Source organism: Lagopus muta, chromosome Z (genome assembly GCF_023343835.1).
Source record: "Lagopus muta isolate bLagMut1 chromosome Z, bLagMut1 primary, whole genome shotgun sequence".
Taxonomy (NCBI): Eukaryota; Metazoa; Chordata; class Aves; order Galliformes; family Phasianidae; genus Lagopus; species Lagopus muta.
This window is the reverse complement of record NC_064472.1, coordinates 33,843,425-33,862,938: the sequence shown is the minus strand read 5'-3', so window position 1 is coordinate 33,862,938 and position 19,514 is coordinate 33,843,425. Positions and strand designations below refer to the sequence as shown.

The window sequence follows — 19,514 nt, the reverse complement described above, 5'->3', positions numbered from 1 at the left end:
AACAAGAGCTGCCACTAAAAATGCATTTACTAGAGAAAAGGAGTATAAACTGCCATACATTTTGGTTTAATATATCTGTAGTGATGGATAAACCTGAGTGTTATCTATAGTTATGAAAACAAACTTTAATGCAAGCTTGTTAGAAGAGATAGTCTCTAAAAGCATTCTTCTTCTCCTGGCTACTTTTTTTTCTTATGGCAACCCCCAGTAATTTGAAGGGCTATAACATATTTTCATGTGACATTTGATTGTGAACTCTTTATCAAACTTGACACAGAACTATTCTAGAGAGAAAGGAGATAAATAAATGGGCATCTCTTCATGTGTGCTTGCTGAGTAGCCCTCAAATGTCTTTTAGCAAAGCCACACAAGACCAAGAGGTTCAGATTACACAAATAAATGCTTGCGGTTTGCGAGTGGTTACAGACTGATTTCTACTGAAGTTCAGGGGAGTCAGTGCAACAAAAGACCAGTCCTTTTTGTGGTTTTGTTCCTCTTCTTATACATGGGAAACCTGCCTCCATGGTCTTGATATTTTTACTATTAATCTTTTGAGGAAGAATGTTTGGCATGGAAGTGGAGAGGGTCTTGTGCACAGGCCCAAGTTGCAACAAATCCCTATGTTATGTTTTTTACAAGCTGCCACGACTGCAAGAAGAAATCATATACATGAATAATAATAATTTAAAAAAGAACACCTCTGATTCCTCCAATTGTGATGACAACCATTTTCCAACAACATTTTTACCCCATTTCACTAAGACCTAAGAGATGTGTGTTGATGATAGTCAATTTTTTTCCTCTCACTTTATGATTAATGAGGCAAAATGCAATCTGTGGGGAAGAAACAACCAATTGCAAATCCAGTTCTAGTAATGTGCAGGTGCTTAACTAAGATCTTTTTCTATAGAACAGGTCCTGAGGATAAGAAGAAGGTTGAATGACATAGTCAACACTAGCAACAAAATATTTTCTTAACTTTACATTTTTAAGCTGGACTCTTAAGATTAGAACCAACTGACCTTGCAGGACAAGGATCCAGATTACACTCCTGAAGTTTTGGCTTTGGCTTGATATTTTCAGGGTAATAGTGACAGTATTGATCTGCTACTACCCGATTGCTCCTCAGATCAAAACATTCAGCAGAAGTCAGTTGATAACCTGCAATGCACAGTGGAAGAAATAATACGTGATATGTTTTTCTTGTTTCTGCCTGAAATACATCTAAGTTTTGGTTTTGTAAAAGGCTAGCTGAAAATATGCATGATTTTGGACACAGCAGCTACAGTTTTACAGACAAGGTTAAAAACAACAGCTTCATTTACAAAAATGCACACATCATAAAATATTCAAAAGTTAAATAAGTAAAATGCTGGATCAAACGATAAATAGTCACTAATGCTGATGATTTCTGTAGTTTCAGATCTCCTCCTAACTGGTCACAGGATGTGCTTAAATGTAATGCAAAAACTTGCATCCATTTTATTAAGAGGCATGTTCTTCAGATGTTTAAGATGTTCTCAAAATGTTAGGAGGATGTAGCAGACACTGAACAAACATGATCTTGCCTGCTCTAAATTACGTGCAGTAAGAAACCAAAGGTAACAGCTATGGTCATGTACAAAATCAGAAATCTAAAACAAAAAGAAAAAATAAAGTCTGAGATTTATTGGACATTGAGAATCTTACATGCAGTTTCATTTCAGAAAGGTAAAGCTGCTGATTAGTGATAGTGAGAAATGAAGAAGGGAGACATGCAGTGACTCCAGATGGGTCCAAATCCCATAAATCCTTTACGTCTGACAGCTGTAGCATGAAGTGTGATCATGTGGATATTCAAATGTATTAAGTACAGAGTCCAAACGATGCAAAAAAAATGCAAAGAATACTACAATTGTTATTACATCTCTCCCTTCCTTAGCTGTAAATACTTTCATGCATAGATTTTGCCTATTTTAAAGGACTTAGTTCAGAAGCTGGAACAGATATTACATGTATATGACTATTTCTGGAATACAGTGGTAAATTTTTACCTCCTCCACAGGATGCTGAACAAGGGAAAAAATCAGTTTCTCTCCATCGATGAATAATAGGCTGATAGAAGATAAACTGGACCGAACTGTCAGCAGCACCAACATAGGCAATCTGAAAAAGATGCAAAGATAAAAAGCGAACCAAATATTAACACCAAACTCCTGCTCTCAGTAGTATTTTATCATTATGTTTTCTCTTTTTTTCTTTTCAGGAGAACTTAAAAGTATTTCAGTACTGCCTTCTTTCTACATTTTCAACAAGTTGCATTGTTTAGGAAACATTGCTTTCAATCTGTCCTTAGTTTTCTTTCTTTCCAAAAACAAAGAGACATCATGAAAATCTAGACTGAAAAACAGAAGCAAAAATATGACAAATTGATCTGACAGTATAGTCTGGTTGTTTGTTTTGTTTTCTTCTGTAGATGGACAGAAACATGATTACAAATCAAAGTAAAATTTGAAGAGAGGGAAGAAGATGAAAATACTGCAGAATATGTTGAGGGCTGAAAGAGATCTGGCCCGCTGAGACTAAGGCTGCCCTTTTCTAATTAGAGTAAACAGTGACGTATACTCCCAACAGGAAAAAAAATACAGCTGTAGCAATACAGCTTCTTCAGCAAATGGGAGGCCTTCTGCATGGCTTAATATCGTAATAAGTTTGTCTGTCAGAAACAGGATATCTAATTCCCTGTGTGAAGACAGTGCATTAATCACACACTTCAGAAGGGTCTTTCTGGGCTCATGAAAGCCTCATGCACTCCTGGGAAAAATGTTCTGCTGTGCTGGAAGCCATTCAGGGAGGTCTCATATCTAAGTGTGCAGAAAAAGACTTGACTGGGGAGAATTCTGCTCTCACCCTTTGTTTTTTAAGGATCATCAGTGAGTCTTAAACTGAGAAGATGTACTCAGCAATAGGGTCTTCACTGAATCATGAAGAACAGACTGAGAGCTCACATAGAGCTTACTATAAAAGGAAAGAGATGAAAAAGAGTTCACATGAAAAAATCAGGAATTCAAAAGAGTTTATCTCCCTGCAGACTATTCCGGTGTGTCTGCAGAAGTATCTGTCAGTTCCAACAGAGAGAAAAGGCAGAAGTCCATATTTTCCATTCTAAGGTGGAAGTCACTCATATGGCCATGATAACAACATAGGCAGGAAAGAATTGCAAAAAACCATAGCTATGAGCTAAAATGATACAGAACAAGCAAGTGAAATAAGCAGGCACAGTATCATTTATTTTTTTAAGGAATACTGTAAGCAGAACAGGAACAATAAATGGTTATTCCATGCAGCAAAAATGTCTTTTTCAATTTTGTTTGACAGTTTTCTAAAGCTAAGATCTTGATCCAGGGCAAAACATCAGCCTAAGCTTTGCAAGACTGAATGTGACATTTGACAGCTATGTGCTTTAAGAAATTTTTGCTGCACAAGGCTAGCTTTCACACATTGAAATACTCAGATCTGGAGTTTTGACCCTTGCCATATTTGCAACACACTGCTAGATATGAGAAATGCCAGTGCTGAAAAAGTCCTCTTACTATCACAGTGAGTGTTGAATCCTTATGTCACAGGGTCACTGATCCAGAGAAAATGGCATTAATTTTGCTTGCAAATAAAATCCTGTCTAAACATATTGATAGCAGACATCAGCAGAACTCAGATTGTAGAGCAATCAGCCCTACATTTAGGCATTGCAATCCACTGGGGAGCATCCTCGATTTCCAGGTTTCAGGGAACTTGGGAGTGCTCAGAACAACAGCACATCCCTCAATCTGTAACACCAAGAATATCAAAAGTCTTATAAGAGCTAGTTTAAATCACAGTCCTCAGTCTATCCATCAAAAATTAGCTGTCTAAAATTACTGCAACTAGCAACTAGAGATATACTTTTTCTTGTAAAGATAGTTTGAAAAAATCATAGCTTGTAACCTGTTTTTTTATAATGGATTTTGTAAAAGATTATCTAGAATGGCACCACAAAAGGTCTAAGATGTTGCTCAGCCAATGTTTGGAACTGACAAAAAACAGTACTGGTTTGAGGGATAACCACAGAATATTTAATGAAAACAACAAACTTCTGATCTGAAATAAAAAGGCAGCATAATGTTTTTGAATCATTCTGAGCACTCTTGTGACCATAACTGCAATACCTGATTTAATCTTTGTATTATGTTAACTTTCTCTCGAAGCCTCTAAATTCAATCAATTCACATAAAGGAACCATTTAAAACAAAACAAAACAAAACAAAACAAAAAACAAATAAACAAACAAAAAGAAAAACCCACAAAAAAGCAACCAGAAGCAAAACCACCACCAACAGCCACCAAACCCAGCCCTTCCATGCTTGATTTTGGCAGCATGTGCCTGAACCATTTATCTACATTTGCTGAAGAACACAATAGTTGTTTGCTTTGGTGATTGTCAAATTTAATCAGCGGTTTATAACCAGCAGGGATAAACAAGAAACTATCAATGTTAATTGTGGGGTTAATTCATGATAAGTGTACTCAGAAATATTTTCACATTTAACAAAATTCTTGTACTGGGGAGGGAGAAAATGTATCCCTTATTCCTAGTGTGTGTCCTAAGCTAGGAGACAGGGAAGGGGTTATTACTGCATATTGTCCTTTGTCTTATGAAACTTGATCCAGTGTATTATGATCTAACTCCAGGCCAACATGCTTATTAGGAAACTTCAAATGGTTTTTCCACATTATTATTACAAATATTTTCTGCAAGTGCCAAATCCCAAATCTTCGGGTGTGATTTATTAGTGTCAAGTTTAATGTTGAAATCTTCTAAGATAACATACAAAGGAACTGGGGATGAGAGCATGGAGAACTGTCCTTTTGTGGCATATGTAATTTTGTGCTTTGTGCTGGGTCAGAAAACCCAAAGCTTTAGTATAATACTTTCTCTGCTTAGCGTGCTTTGATATTCCTGTTCTCATGCAGTGACACTTTACACTGAAAAGAAAAGAGGATGTGCAAGAATTTTGCTGCTGTTCATATTTTGTTCTTGAAGCCAAAAAAGGAGTCAGGGAAAATAATTGTACAGGCTTGTTTCAAATGACATAACAGACACAAGGAGAGATGCTGAAGTTTTTCAAGCATATTGTGTAACACAATAACACAAGACGGCACCATGATTCCTCTGAACTAGACTTTTAATTGCCTTGGAGTGCTGAAAAGACTCTCGACTTTTTGCTCCAGGGAACATATGTACTGTACATTTCTGGATTTATATCTCTTGATCATGACAGCCCTGTGTTGTTTTTAAGTGGAAGACAGCTTTCTCTGCCACTTCTCCACCCAGGTTCTAGGCCAGATAGAGAAATCACAGTGAAATTACATTGTCTCCAATTTACCATGGACTACGTCTCTGAATCAAATTTGCTTACCATGCCCCAACCTAGGATTAAGGTAGATAAGGTCACCGTTAGGTTGATACGATGATTTGTAAAAAGCCTTTAAAGTAATACTCAGAAAACAGAAACAGAATTTTTTCAAGGTTCAAATCTTAACTGAATTCCTTCCAAAAGAAGAACTAGACAAAAGCCAATGCAATGAATTGGCTAGCATAGCTGTCAGCTATAAAGGTTACTGAATTAGCTACTACTTCTATCAACTATGATAATCTGTACAGAATTCACTACTCTAGTGACAACAGAAGCAGAAGCTTCTGAAATGAGGAGACAACAAGAGCAAAGCCAAATATTCCAAAACCTGCCCTGCTGCATCTCTTCTTAAATTTGTGGATACTATTGTTAACACCCTACTCACCCATGGAAAAAACATTTCACCACTAATATCACATTAGTCATATAAGAGAATGCAGCTTGAATATGCTTAGTCTGTACTGCAGAATATTTATTACCAATAATTTAACCATGGTAATATCTAAGAAATTAATGTAAAAAATTAAAATCCTATTGAGATATATAGTTCACAAAAATGAAAAGTAAAAAGTTAAAAGGCAATATTTGCCACAAAAATATTTTTTTATAGTGATGAAAAAGGATTAAAAAATGGCATCAAAGTATTATGTTACTTAAAAGTCATTGATTTTTGAAACTGACAATTTTGAAAATTTAAAGGATACCAGAAAAAAACACACAATACATCTTGACAAAACAATAGAAAATGAATATTTGTCTCTACTGTGTCAAATGAAAATGTCAAGGTAGATTTTAGACCAGCAATATTTTAAACACGAATGTAAGATTAATGGTAACAAATCTCCAGATCCAAAAAGCATTCACTCAGTAGTACCATGTAACCTCTGAAGAATACAAGAATGGAAGTCATGTATGACACATTTAGCTTACTTTCATGAAAGAGATATTATTTAAACCAAAGCAAGACAGAAAATCTTAACAGAAGATTGAGAAGATGCTTCATGAGACCAGTAATCTCTACCCATGTACTAGGCTTGTAGGTGGAATTAAAAAAAAGAGCAGAACTCAAAGATAGGTCTCTGAGAAGAGTGATGCTGTCCAAGCTTCTCAATCTACTTCACCAAGGAATCCTTTGAGACAGGACTTTTCTTGTTCCCTTGTCAAATGAAAATTCACATGAAATAATTAGATCTTGCCATGGACTGATTCCTGGGCAAAAGAGAAAGGTCATTCAGCCTGCTTTTATAGTGGCAGAAGGACTGTAGAGTCCCACAGAAATGCATGCTAGGACATATACTGTTAGCCAGATTCCTGAATGAATAGAATAAAGGATTGACAGTGAATTGAACAAGTTTGCTACTGAAAAAAAATTATGCATAGTAGTAAAAAGTGAAACTTTAAGAACACTTCAAAGGTCCTACTCTGCAGAACTCATTCTTTGATTAGTAGGTTCTTTTCCCAGCTATGGTTGCCCAATGGAGTGTTACTTGCTTCTCATACGCTTTTTTAATGAAGTAGAGGCTATGAGGATGAGGAGTACCTTCCAAATTAACATATATGATGTGCTTATGATGTATGTTTATAGATTTACAGATTAATATATTGATATTTCATTATTTTCCTTGCTGGGATCATAAAAAGTTTATTGTAGTACAGTCTTTCTCATGTCCCCTGGCTGAAAATCATTGGAGAGAGAAAGAACTGGTAGTATTTTAACAGTAATTGCTCAGCATGACATTGGTCATGAAGTTTCACTAGTAGTAGTTGAGTAATATAATGATAGAAGATTGATTCTAAGAAGTGGAAGAAAAGTAGTTCAGATTTTTGAATGAAGACATTTGGAATTCTGCATGTTCCTAAATAGTTGCATAAATATTTATCATTTAAATCACTTAATTAAATAAACAATTATTTTCATATTTTATCAAACTGCACATTGATTTGATGCAAACTAATACTTCCATAAAATAAAATTATATATTTAAACAACAGTTCCATTTCTATGCATATCATTAAAAAGTTATGAATATATAAACGTAACAGTGGAAATAGAAAAAAGGACAGATTAGGAAAATAAGGACAACCATTGTATGCACCAGGATAGATAGTAGGAGAAATTAATTGTGGTAGGATACTTCAGATTAGGAATGAGATACAGTATGATATGATATAGGTCTCAAATAGAGGAGTCACAGAGAAAGGGGAAAGGCAATAATCATTTACTGTTTCATAGACTGGGAAAACAGATGGAGTCAGTAAAATTACAACTAAGATTTAAAATAAGACATGTCCCTTATTTTACACGATGAAGTGAATTCATTGCGGAACTAAAGCACAAACTAAAACACAAACTAGATGTTGTAAAAAGGACAAATTCTCTGTAAAAGATTCCTGAAGGACTGTCTCATTTGAGTTAATAAAAATAGCTAAACAAATGCAACATAAGGACCAAGAGGGAGAATCTGCAAAATAGAGGGTAACTCTGATCTGTTTCTAGAACTTGTCTTTTCAGAAGATGAAACCAGTCCTTCTCTGAAACAGAAACACGAGTGAAGCACACTTTTTACTTGACCTAGTATTGCAGTTCCGTAATATACAGATTAAGTGGAATGTGTAGACTAGGAGAATAATCACGTAAAGAACTATTAGATGAAATCATTTATATTGAATCAGAAACAAAGGTGAGTGTGAAACAGAAATTATACATAATTTTTGGAAGATTACTACATGGTTTCCCATGCATTTTGCCACATTTGCAGTAACAGGAGAAAAAATATAGAACTTTTCTAAATTTATCACAAGGGTTATCTACTCAAGATAAATAAACTTTAAGTTGCCTTTTAGGCTTGTCATTATGTGTGGGACTGACCTAGAAATTATTACAAAAGTTGTATTATTTTTGGAAATTGGGAAACTGCACTATGGGTTTTACAAAAAAAAAAGTACTGAAATGAAACACAGATTGATGAAAGCCAGTTGTGCAGGCCTTGTTGAAGAGTTACTTCCTGCAGTTTTCACTCTAGAGAAATGACCTTAGCAAGTGACAAGAAGTAGTATAGTTTTATGATGAAATGACCATATTCCAGTGGGCTATCCCATGGTTCAGCAAAGTTCTTAGGTCATTTTCCGCTGAAGACAGATAATATAACTTAGCCGCAATTAAGCTTTTAGCTCTCATTATTTCTGTTCACAAAGACTGAATTTTAGCTCATAAAAGAGACATCCTAACCCTAATCTATCAGTGTTTGCAAGACTAGTTCCTTCAACATTTTTCTTTCATTAAGTGAGGTAAATCACTCCTTGTTCAAAAGATATTATTTAATCCAGTCCTGGCCCTAGCCATGGAGTCCAAAAGCATTTGCCAGCTGGCATGTACCTGTGTGATCTCCTACATGCCCTTGCAGGTCCCAGGAAGTCTAAACTAAGCCCCAATATGTTTTTTGTTTGCTAACCTAGACTCTAATCAAATGAACCTCTTTCACCAGTACTTTCTGCTTGTCTGGACCACAACTGAAATAAGAGTTAAATGGGTGGGACTAGTGTTCATTGTAATTCCACATCCAGTTTTGACCTTTATCTTAACTACGGTTTGTTGGACAACTAGCAGCAAAATCCTAGTCTCAGCAGTAGCTCTGCTTAAGGCAGTCAAAACTATCTCTGAAATAGGCAGACATCCTTAGAACCAGCACAAAATATAGCCAGGTAGCCTCTTTTGGCGGAAGACCTTAACCAACACTTAACCAACATGCAGCTAGGACACTAACTACTTTGATGTAGATCATAACACAAACCCTAACAGCCTGTGCTCTGCCAACCCTAACTCTTCCCTGGCAATCCCTGTTTCAGCAGTCCTCTACCTCAAGAGGTTCAAATTCACAGTGCTGGTTGTTTAAATAATCAGTCAGTAATTTATACTGTCGTCTGTAGACCCCATCTGACAGTTTTAATTCACTCTGCAGATATGTAAAAGGAAGTGATGACTCCATGATTCTCTATTTTCTGCCTGAATCAGATTGTACAGACAGAGGAAGCTTTTCAGGACAGACACATGAATATGTGACCTTGGTAAAAACACAGATTGATAGCAGTTCTGACAGAGAAACGCAAGACTCACTAAGTGATATTACTACTCTGTTCTCTAGGCCACACTGTCAGCCAGCAAGACTTCCAAGTGAAACTGAACTTCATTTCACCAACATTTTATGAAAACCGATAATTTTTAATGGAAAAAACAACAACAACAACAACAAAAAACACCTTCATAAAAAAAAAAAAGAGCCGATGTTTTACTAAATTGTTTTTACTATTTAAACCTCCTGTGAAAAGACTGTAAGGTGTATAGCACACATAGTCAAGAATTTTAGCAGATACACAATTCAGATCCTGCAAGAGCAGCATGAAGAATCTTCTTGCAATTTTAAAGCATTCTACGTTACAAATAAACTACAAATCTACTTTTGAGCTGTTTCCAGGTATACTTGACCTCACTGGATGAGAAATTCGGATTAAATAAAAAAGAATGAACAACAGTGATTCTGCAGATAACGACACTCAAATCACAGCTCTGATCCAGCCACAAATTCATCTAGATCTGTTTACATAAAAACTGTTTTTCAGGCAAGTAGATCTTCAGACCAAAAATATCCTGCTAGTACCACAGTAAAGCCTTTCATCTAATTTTTCAGTACTTTACCTTGTTTTGAAAGAGAAGGATTTGCTTCAAGGGATAAAGCTATTTCCCCCTCTCATACAAGAGAACAGTGTAAACACCAGAATCACAGTCCTGCCCCCCTGATAACATTTCAGTGCCTCTGGTCCACAGCAACAGGTATGCTTTAACTAAGCAGGCAGTCTTAATCCATAACTGCGCAAGTAATGAAAAGTAAGCAGCACTGTTTACATCACTATTTTTCAATATCTGGGTATAATCTGTAGTACAGTATTTTGGATATTTTTAGGTGATCAGCATATGTTTTATTGAAGCATGGTCATTCTGAATTGAAGTAAAAAGATTGCATTCTTCAGGTCAGGCTCTCTCTGAGAACAAGTCCTGATAATTTCTGCTTGATTTTTGTGCTGGTATCATACCAAGAGGGGTAAAGGACAGTCCACAGGGCTCTGCTCACACTCAAAATAATAAATACTATGCTCAGCCAAATCCCATGAACTACTGAATTTTGCAGTTTACTGTTCAAACTGCTAGCTGCCATAATCTTTAGGTTAAAGCAAATATCATCTACCTCTGGGGCCCATGGTAAAACCCTACGTAGTCCTGGACATGATATAGGTTTTACAGTTTTACAGCTGAAATCCTTCAGGTTCTTTGGACCTACTGGAAAAGAATTTATTTTATTGTAATTCCCAATTGTTCATTTTTGTATGTGTTTTCCTACGGAATGTGTGCATTGCTTCCAGCAATGTGTTTTATATTACCTGGAAGAATAGAAATGGTCTAATGGGAGGAAACAATTTGATTCTTATTACCAACGAAACACAAAGCAGAACTCTGAAATGACACAATGACTTTCCTATCAAAGTCACCCCATTTACTTTGGAAGTTGGGGATCCCATTCTCCACTCTCTAATAGTCTTTTATGTAATTACCCTGGTATAAATCCCACAAATTATGGACAAAAATAATGGACTTTCTTTCTTTTTGTCATAAACTAAGCAAACTGCATACAATCTCTAAAGTAATCTGACATTTCTTGCAGTGAGTTCATCTTGGTCTCTTCTCTGAGAGTGTTCAATGAAGCTTTCATCAGATAATTAGTTATGAAGAATTACAAACAGAATTCAATAACCAAACTGGATTTGGCTTTGTGGGAAGTATCTACTGGAAAATTAAAAAAAAAAAAAAAAAAAAAAAAAATTCTTATCTCTCTACTACATCTTTTGTCGTTTGTCATTTTATATTGCTTTAAGAAGCACATTTGGTTGATGACCCTCACCTTGATAGTGAAGTCTGCAGTGAGAGGCCCAGATATTTTCAGTATCTCTTTGTCTGGAAACTTCTGGAAGTCAATGCTGGAATTGTCCACAATGAAGGTACCTGTGGAGCTGAGGTTGTTTTCACCCTTAACACCATGGAGAGTCTTAGTTTCCAAATCTGAAAAATGCAAACAAATTAACAAGAATCCAGAGCATTATAATTCAAAACAACAGTAAATGAGAGCAGAATAAATAAATAAAAATGGTAGGGTAATGATGTAGATTTTCTTCTTAAATTAGCGATTACATAAATCATTTCTGAAATGGAAATTAACAATCACAATGTGGACCTGGTCCATCATCAAGTTTACCTCCCCATCAAGTTCAGAGTACTCCCTAAAGCATGTCCACCAATAAGCTGTTTTGTATAATTATTCAAAGTGAAGGTGCATTTTGTCATGAATCACATCATGAAAAGCTGTAATCCTTTCAAATGTATTTGTGAAGTTATACACAAAATTTTCTAGATGGGGCCATACTATTAATCTGTGATGGAACAATATTTTGAGAGAGTGTAAATGGGAGAAATAGTTTCATCAGCATGTATTAAGTTGTCAATTAGAAGGAAAAGAAGATAATAGCAGTAATTAAGCTGGTTTCCAGGATGGGTCATGGGAATTAACTCAAGAAGGATGTTGCTGAGGCAGTCAGTAAGAATTTGCTCCATATTAATGAATTCCTTGGTTTTCAGGAAGACTAGTCTCTTGCTTTGTGACACACTTGGCTTTATAGTTATTTCTGGACAGGACTGCATGCACCAGGGATAAAGATGGTTTTAAGACTTGTGTATATGTAATTGGCCTCCTGTTGACTTCTCCCACAACCAAAGTTCATGGGGCAAAATACTCCCATCCCCAAATAGACTGTAGCTCATACATATATAAAATCCTTTGATGGTTGAACTGAAAGATTCATGGAGACATCTGAAACAAGAAAGAGACGTATCTGGACTTATGTTTACAGAGAGCAGTTCATCTAAATCTTAAGCAATGACTCAGGCAGACCTTGCTGATTCAAATCTTATTTGTCCTGAAACATGATATGGCCTGAGTGCAGACAGCTTTAGGTTAGACTGTCCTGCATTCTCATCTCTCTCTAAGCTGTCTTACAGGTCAATTTCACAAGGGAAAAAAAAATAAAAGCAGAAAAAAAGGAATTTTTTTCTACCTAGGAAGAGAATGTCTATACCAAGAAAAAAGAGAGGGGAGAAAATAAGAATGCAAACCGTTTACTGGGATAGTAATAACAGCCATACTGGAAGAGTGCTGGTGTGCCCAGAGGGCTACTTAAAACTGAAGTACATGCAAATCTTTGAAGAAAAACATTACATATTTTTCCTTAATTTATAAACTGTAATTTGCTGATCATTATTCATAGCTTTAAATCTAAACAATCATTAAAGGATTATGGCATTCTTATTGCTTTCTCAACACAAGCACTGTACACTGAGCAGTACAGAAAAACCACCCCTTATCTTTCCACTCTGTGTAAGTACTTTGGGCAAAAGAAGTCTGGGAATGATTTTGTGATTTTGCTGACTCTCATGATTGTATTTACACTGATAAGCAGATAGGGCTCTGACTGGTCCTTGCTGCAGAAAAGGCATTATTGAGCTTTGGAAAAGGAGAAAGGCAGTCCTATTTGCCTGACAATAATTTGTGCTTCTGAGATGTTACGCAGTACTGTCCGAAGGCATTGGTTTGTGGCTTTTTTTTTTTTTTCCTTACAGCAAATCCCTTTTACTAACACTATTGTGTTTGCTGCCAATGAAAAAAAAAGAGCAGTTTGTGAATAGCTACTGCATTGGAAAGTAAGAGTTTCTTTTGCAGGGAGTTTCTATCCAGGAAAGAAATGGATTTGCCTTCAGCTCTTCCTGCACACTCTCAAATACTTAGACTCTTCTCCCAGAGGGGCTTCTGCGATGCACAGCTCCATGTCAGGCAAAGTAGGGAAAATGTGTTATAGCTACCAAATGATGGGCTAGCAGCAGTCAAGGGGCTTCACTCTCTGGAGCAACATCACTCCTAAAGTGCATGGTCTGACATCTGCATGCTGCTGTTGATCTTCTCACTGTAATTTTCTCTGTGTCTGTGTATCTACTGGAGTGAAAGAGATTATCATAACAGAAACATGTGTTAAAGTCATGAGCAGCTGATGGCTAAGCTCGGCTGTAGGGAAGCTTATACTTTACTGTCCTCAATATTTCTTCACTCTGTGGGATATATTTTATTAATTTTAAACAAAGGAACTTGGCACCAAGTGAGCCAGCCAAAGGATAAGCAAACAGAAATGATGGAAAAATTATCAAGGAGAAAAGGATTCTGAAATGTTGGCCAGGCTTTGCTCTGAAATTAGCATGCATCAGTGATGTAACTGGGTCCAGGGAGAGCTTCTGAGGGCAGGACTCACCCCTGTGTCGAAATCATTGATTTCAGAGAGGGAAACCAGACACCACACTATAAACAGAGCACTGCGGGTTTGCAAGGCTTTCTTAAACAAATGCACACTTTTTCTACTTACATAAATGATCGGGTCCTTTCAGCACGAGGCGAATATGTCTGCTTCCATAGGGAATAGCAACCACTGTATCGACCACTGTGGGGAAGGTAAAAATTCATGAAGTAAACAAACAGAAATTCCCATCAGTTTTCAAATAAATTGTGAAATAGAAGCCTAAAAAAAAATCAGAAAACAGTGTCTGAAATAAGTTAAAAAAAAAAAAAAACCTCTACAAATTTCTGAAACAGAATCCTGCTCTTAAACATCACTAAAAATCTTCTACTTTGAGGAACTCAAGTGCGTTGATTTTCTTTATTCTCAACTCATTTACAACTATTTCAAAAGTAACAAATAGCTATCTATTTCACCATGACTCCACTTAAGATCCTTCCAAGTCCTTAACAGGTTGTTGTAGTGAAGCAGGGAAGCATAAGTTTATTTTGATATTCAACAAAACTGTCCTTCCCTTCAGCTTTCCCAGCTGGAATCTACAGCTTCTCCATGACCCATTGCCCATGTTCCATGGCAGTCTCCAACTGCTCACACATGCCTTCTCTTTCACATCTTTTATGATAATGAATAGAATTGTTATAATTCTGCTTCTCTTTCTACCTCACTAGCAGAAAGCCCCTGATAAACAGAGGCCAATTAGACTGTCATGTCTTAGAGCAAGATCTTGTACCTATGAGTACTTGAGATCTTTGTAGCTTTGTAAACTGAGAGTGAACTAGCTGCTCAGTACATGCTGTTGTGAAAGCTGATTTGGCCAGCATTTCTTAAAATTTAGCAACCTTTGTAATATTCTGAGGGAAGACAGGAGAAGGTGTGACATGATGTTAGAAAAGACTCCAAATTCTAAGCTAGGCTACTGGACTGGATGCCCAGAGGACACTGACCTGGTCTAATCTGCTGATTTAGACTGTCTCTTCTCCTTTCCCTGTCCTTTCTGTCTCCTTCTATTACTACAAATTGGGACAAAAAACATGCACGACTAACAGATTTTTTGGGGCGGTGGTACACGTGAGAAGAACAACGCCTCTTTCACTATCTGTTCGTAAGAACTGTACTCACATTTGTATCACATAATCCATAAAAGTGCATGGTGGTGAAGCAGGGAAGTTTATTTTAATATTTAATCAAACTCCATTTTCAAAATCTGATCTGTTATCTTTGCTCAACTTATCAAGTGCCTCCTAAGACTTCCAAAGCAGCGTGGTTAAACTCTCCTCAGCACAGTTTGTGCTGTTATCACAGTAATGAACAAAAACATACATCTTTCATTTTAATACAGATTTCAAATTTTATTTTTGAGAAAACAAGCATTCACGTCTGGCAGAATTTACTAAATGCTGATACTCTACTGTTTATTTTATTGCTGCCACTTTGGCACTGATATTCAAGATGGTGCCAAGTAAGATAAATGGCTTTAATCCAATCTGGGGTGAAAAAAAAGCAACAAACATGAATATATCATCTCCTTGCTGTATATATCATGTTTATTAGAATGAAATATTGGAAAAACAATAATTCTGCTTTTTCAGAAAATGTGTTAATTGCCTTCTTACAAACCTTTGTTAAAAACAGGACTTTATTATTATTTAATGGTCTCTCAGTCATAAGCTCTGTGCTCAAGAGTTAACAACTCAATGTTATAGTAAAATCAGGAATTTTAAGGGTCATGCAAGCTTGTATATCATATATTCCTTCAATGTCTCTTTTGCCTCTGTGTGCTACTAGAACTATACTTCACCTAATCTTGTTGTTGCTGTGCATGTGAAATCCTAGCCCACTTTATGTGAAAAGGAAAAAACTCAGAAAAAAAAAGGAAAAAGCTCAGTGAGATTTCTGCTTATCATTGTGCTTCCTGTTTTCACAAAACAGAAGCAGTGGGGGCTTAGGGGTAATTTCCTGAGGAGGCAGATTGTGGAGCTGCTATGTGGAACGCTCTGGGGAAAAGGTGTGAAGTACGTTAGCGGGGAGTTGGCTTCCTCCAGAAAAGATATAGGGAAGAAAGGAGGAGTCCCATATAACTGAGAGCACAGTGGTCTGGAGCTGTGAAAAAGATGAAGGGATCTAAGCAAATGTTATGTCAGGCACATGAATCAGGTATCCTGAGAGATAAATTTCTTCTTTTAGATCCTGAACTTGAATTTGGTCCAAATAAACCTATCAATTCCCTTGGTAAAAGTGTATTTTTATTTTATTTTTATTTTCCTGTTACTATTGATGCTGAACTTAAAGCCAGAATTGCATCTGTTTTTGACAACTATGGCAAAAGCGATCTGATAAATATTTATTCAGCTTCAGCAACTTCTGTAATTCAATTCTAAAGTAATCTTCTTCAGTAGAAGAAGGGAAGGGAAGGGAAGGGAAGGGAAGGGAAGGGAAGGGAAGGGAAGGGAAGGGAAGGGAAGGGAAGGGAAGGGAAGGGAAGGGAAGGGAAGGGAAGGGGAAGGGGAAGGGGAAGGGGAAGGGGAAGGGGAAGGGGAAGGGGAAGGGGAAGGGGAAGGGGAAGGGGAAGGGGAAGGGAAAAAAGAAAGAGGAGAGGAGAGGAGGGGAGGGGAGGGGAGGGGAGGGGAGGGGAGGGGAGGGGAGGGGAGGGGAGGGGAGGGGAGGGGAGGGGAGGGGAGGAAAAATACATGCATCTTTACAGAAAGTATAGTGCCACATAGTGTGCTTTCAATCTGATTATCTACTTCATTTCTGCACAATGATTTTTGAAAGCAAGTGTATCTGAACAATCCATTCTCTGACATTTTTTTTCGCATTTCTCTCTCTCTAAGACTACGCCCTCTGCTCTTCTACTTACATAACATTCTTTAATAGCAAATGAGTGGGACTGAGGACTGTATTTTATTAACCTGTGAGTACTGTGCATAACATATTAGTGCCTTTATTAGTAGTAGAAAAGAAAGGAACAGTGTTTTACTACAAAGCAAAAATAATAAATTATAAATTATTTTTGGAGGATAAGACATTTGCTGAAAAAGTCTTCAAATAGTATCAAATCTCAAGCAGCCTGGAGATTTCTAAATCTGTTTGTGCACACTGGAGAAACAGCTACAGTGACATGAAATTCCATTCCTAAATCTCTGCAAATTACTCCCTTTGTCCACAAAAGTTCAGCTTTGTCCCAGAAAAAAAATACCCAAACTTCTTATGAGGATTATGCTCCCTTCCCTTCCCTTCCCTTCCCTTCCCTTCCCTTCCCTTCCCTTCCCTTCCCTTCCCTTCCCTTCCCTTCCCTTCCCTTCCCTTCCCTTCCCTTCCCTTCCCTTCCCTTCCCTTCCCTTCCCTTCCCTTCCCTTCCCTTCCCTTCCCTTCCCTTCCCTTCCCTTCCCTTCCCTTCCCTTCCCTTCCCTTCCCTTCCCTTCCCTTCCCTTCCCTTCCCTCCCCTCCCCTCCCCTCCCCTCCCCTCCCCTCCCCTCCCCTCCCCTCCCCTCGCCCCTCCCCTCCCCTCCCCTCTTTCTTCATTTCTTCCTTTTCCTTTCCTTTTCTTTCCTTTTCTTTCTTTCCTTTTTTTTAAAAAATTATTTATTTATATTTTTTTTGTGCGTGTGTGTGTCTATGTGTGTGTGTGTGGATGGTATTACCATCCCTGTTCAGTATTTCTTTTTTGCTCTGTGGGCAGGATAAGATACTCTTCAGTACAGCATGGACTGGGCTCTACTCAGCCAGCTAATACAGCCTTAGCAGGGTGCTGAACCAGCTCTCTCTTTCTCTGGCTTATTCCAAGGTAGTGAAATGAAACAGGGAATACATTGGTGATGGCTCTCCACAACAATCTATCCATTTCCTCAGTTATAGTGTGAGCAACCATTAATTCTTCCCTGAACAGGGAAGAAATGATGAGTACATCTAGCCTAATCATGATCATTCAACTGCCTGATGAAGAGTAGAGTGAAAGATACATGCTAGAAATACGTATTTTATTAAGAAGTGAAGATGGCACTTTACCAGAAGGGACAGCTTACTTTTATTTGCTGAGAGCTGGGACTTATACTGGCCTCGAACCAGCCGGCAGGTGGACCCATCACCATTGCAGACCCCACAGTTATCTTCCTTGACAGTGCTTCCCAGCTGGCGGTCACAGCCAACAATCTGGCAAGGTAGAAAGACGTGCAGTTCAAAATAGGCATCTACTTACTGACTGCTTGATCCATCTCTGCTACTAATTACCACCAAGTTTCTCTCTCAGAATCCCTAGAGAGCCATAGGGTACATTAGCAATGAAAGAGGCTGAGCAAATCTGGCTGGAAGTTTCAGGCATAAGATAGTGAGCAGGTTAGTACTCAATAGCTTTTGCAGTACAGAGAAAGAAAGCACCATTGTTGGTTGTTTTTTTTTTTTTTTTACTTGCATTGTCAACAGTTCGCGGTCAGCGTCCACCAGAAAATATGCTTCCAGTTTCAAAGAGAAATATCTCTGAAGTAGGTAAGAAGACAGAGACTCGGAGAGCAGATGTATAAAACAAATGAGCAACACAGAGCAACAAAGATTAACGATAGTAACATGTCTGAGATCTCAGAGAAATTTTACCTGCTATACAGTTGGAAAGACCATGTGGTTTTAATTATGTTTGATAATAATCCCATTCCACACAGTCCAAGCCTGCATTCAGACTTTGTTTAAGAACTGATTAAAGAAGAACGAATGTTTAAAACAAAAGAACTCAGAATCAGACACTGAAACTGGTTTTACATTTACGTGTAAATTGTTTTGTTCAAAATTCTAAAACTTGAATAGATAATCTAGGCCTCTAATTTCCCAAATTTATATAGACCCTAGGTGAATGAAATATAACTTTATGATTAAATACATTTGAAACTAAATAAATGTTGCATATTACTAATATAAGTTTCTTGTTTGAATTCTGTTCTGCTTGATGCAAGTTATAAATTTTACACATAAATAGATGAAATGCAAGAAATTAAGCAAGTTCATACAGTTTATAATTATCTTTATACATATCAGAAAATAAAAAGCCTGCTAGCATTCTGGCATTTCATTGCAAAGTAAGCAATGAAAAAATAATTATATAAATTCTGCTTCTAAGAAGTTTGTGCTAAAACTCTTAACCAGAGAGAATATATATACACAGGGAATTTAAAATAAAGTGAATATTTCAACTTTAAAATTTCCTGCATCTGTGAACTTCAGTTAAAATCAGAGAGCTGAGTCTTAGAAACACTTATGAGCATATGGGGTACTTAATCTCCAGGCTCTTAAAATCTGCCTGTGTAACTTGTGTACTCAAACATTCAGACTAACTTCTCTTATTTGTGCAAATCTGTGAGAGCACAATTGGAGATCACTGCTACAGCCCACTGTACTTGTGGTTTTGACAACTCCTCCTTTTTCTGTATTTTTTCTGTATATTTTTTCCATTTTTCTGTATATTTTTCTGCATTTTCCTGTAAAATGTAGGCTTAAATTATACTTGGTATTTCCTTTTAGCAAATTCTATTCCCATTTCTAACATCACTATTATTTACTAGTGATACAATAACATTTTCGGTTATCTATCACATTGATATCATATTTAATTGAATTTCAAACACTGTAGGTTTGACTTTTCCCAATTTTACTCAT

The 19,514-nt window shown here is 37.0% G+C and overlaps 1 protein-coding gene across 2 annotated transcripts in view; it reads right to left on the bottom strand.

The window, feature by feature from the left end:
- Positions 1 to 19,514, bottom strand: part of ADAMTSL1 (ADAMTS like 1) — a 405,621-nt gene that overhangs the window by 99,020 nt on the left and 287,087 nt on the right. For both annotated transcript variants that reach the window (XM_048931906.1, XM_048931909.1), the window contains 5 exons: positions 17,897 to 18,023; positions 13,944 to 14,018; positions 11,384 to 11,541; positions 2,034 to 2,145; positions 1,023 to 1,161 (listed from right to left, as the gene is read on the bottom strand). In XM_048931906.1, coding sequence (XP_048787863.1) covers positions 1,023 to 1,161; positions 2,034 to 2,145; positions 11,384 to 11,541; positions 13,944 to 14,018; positions 17,897 to 18,023 — 611 coding nt within the window. The remainder of the gene's footprint in view (positions 1 to 1,022; positions 1,162 to 2,033; positions 2,146 to 11,383; positions 11,542 to 13,943; positions 14,019 to 17,896; positions 18,024 to 19,514) is intronic.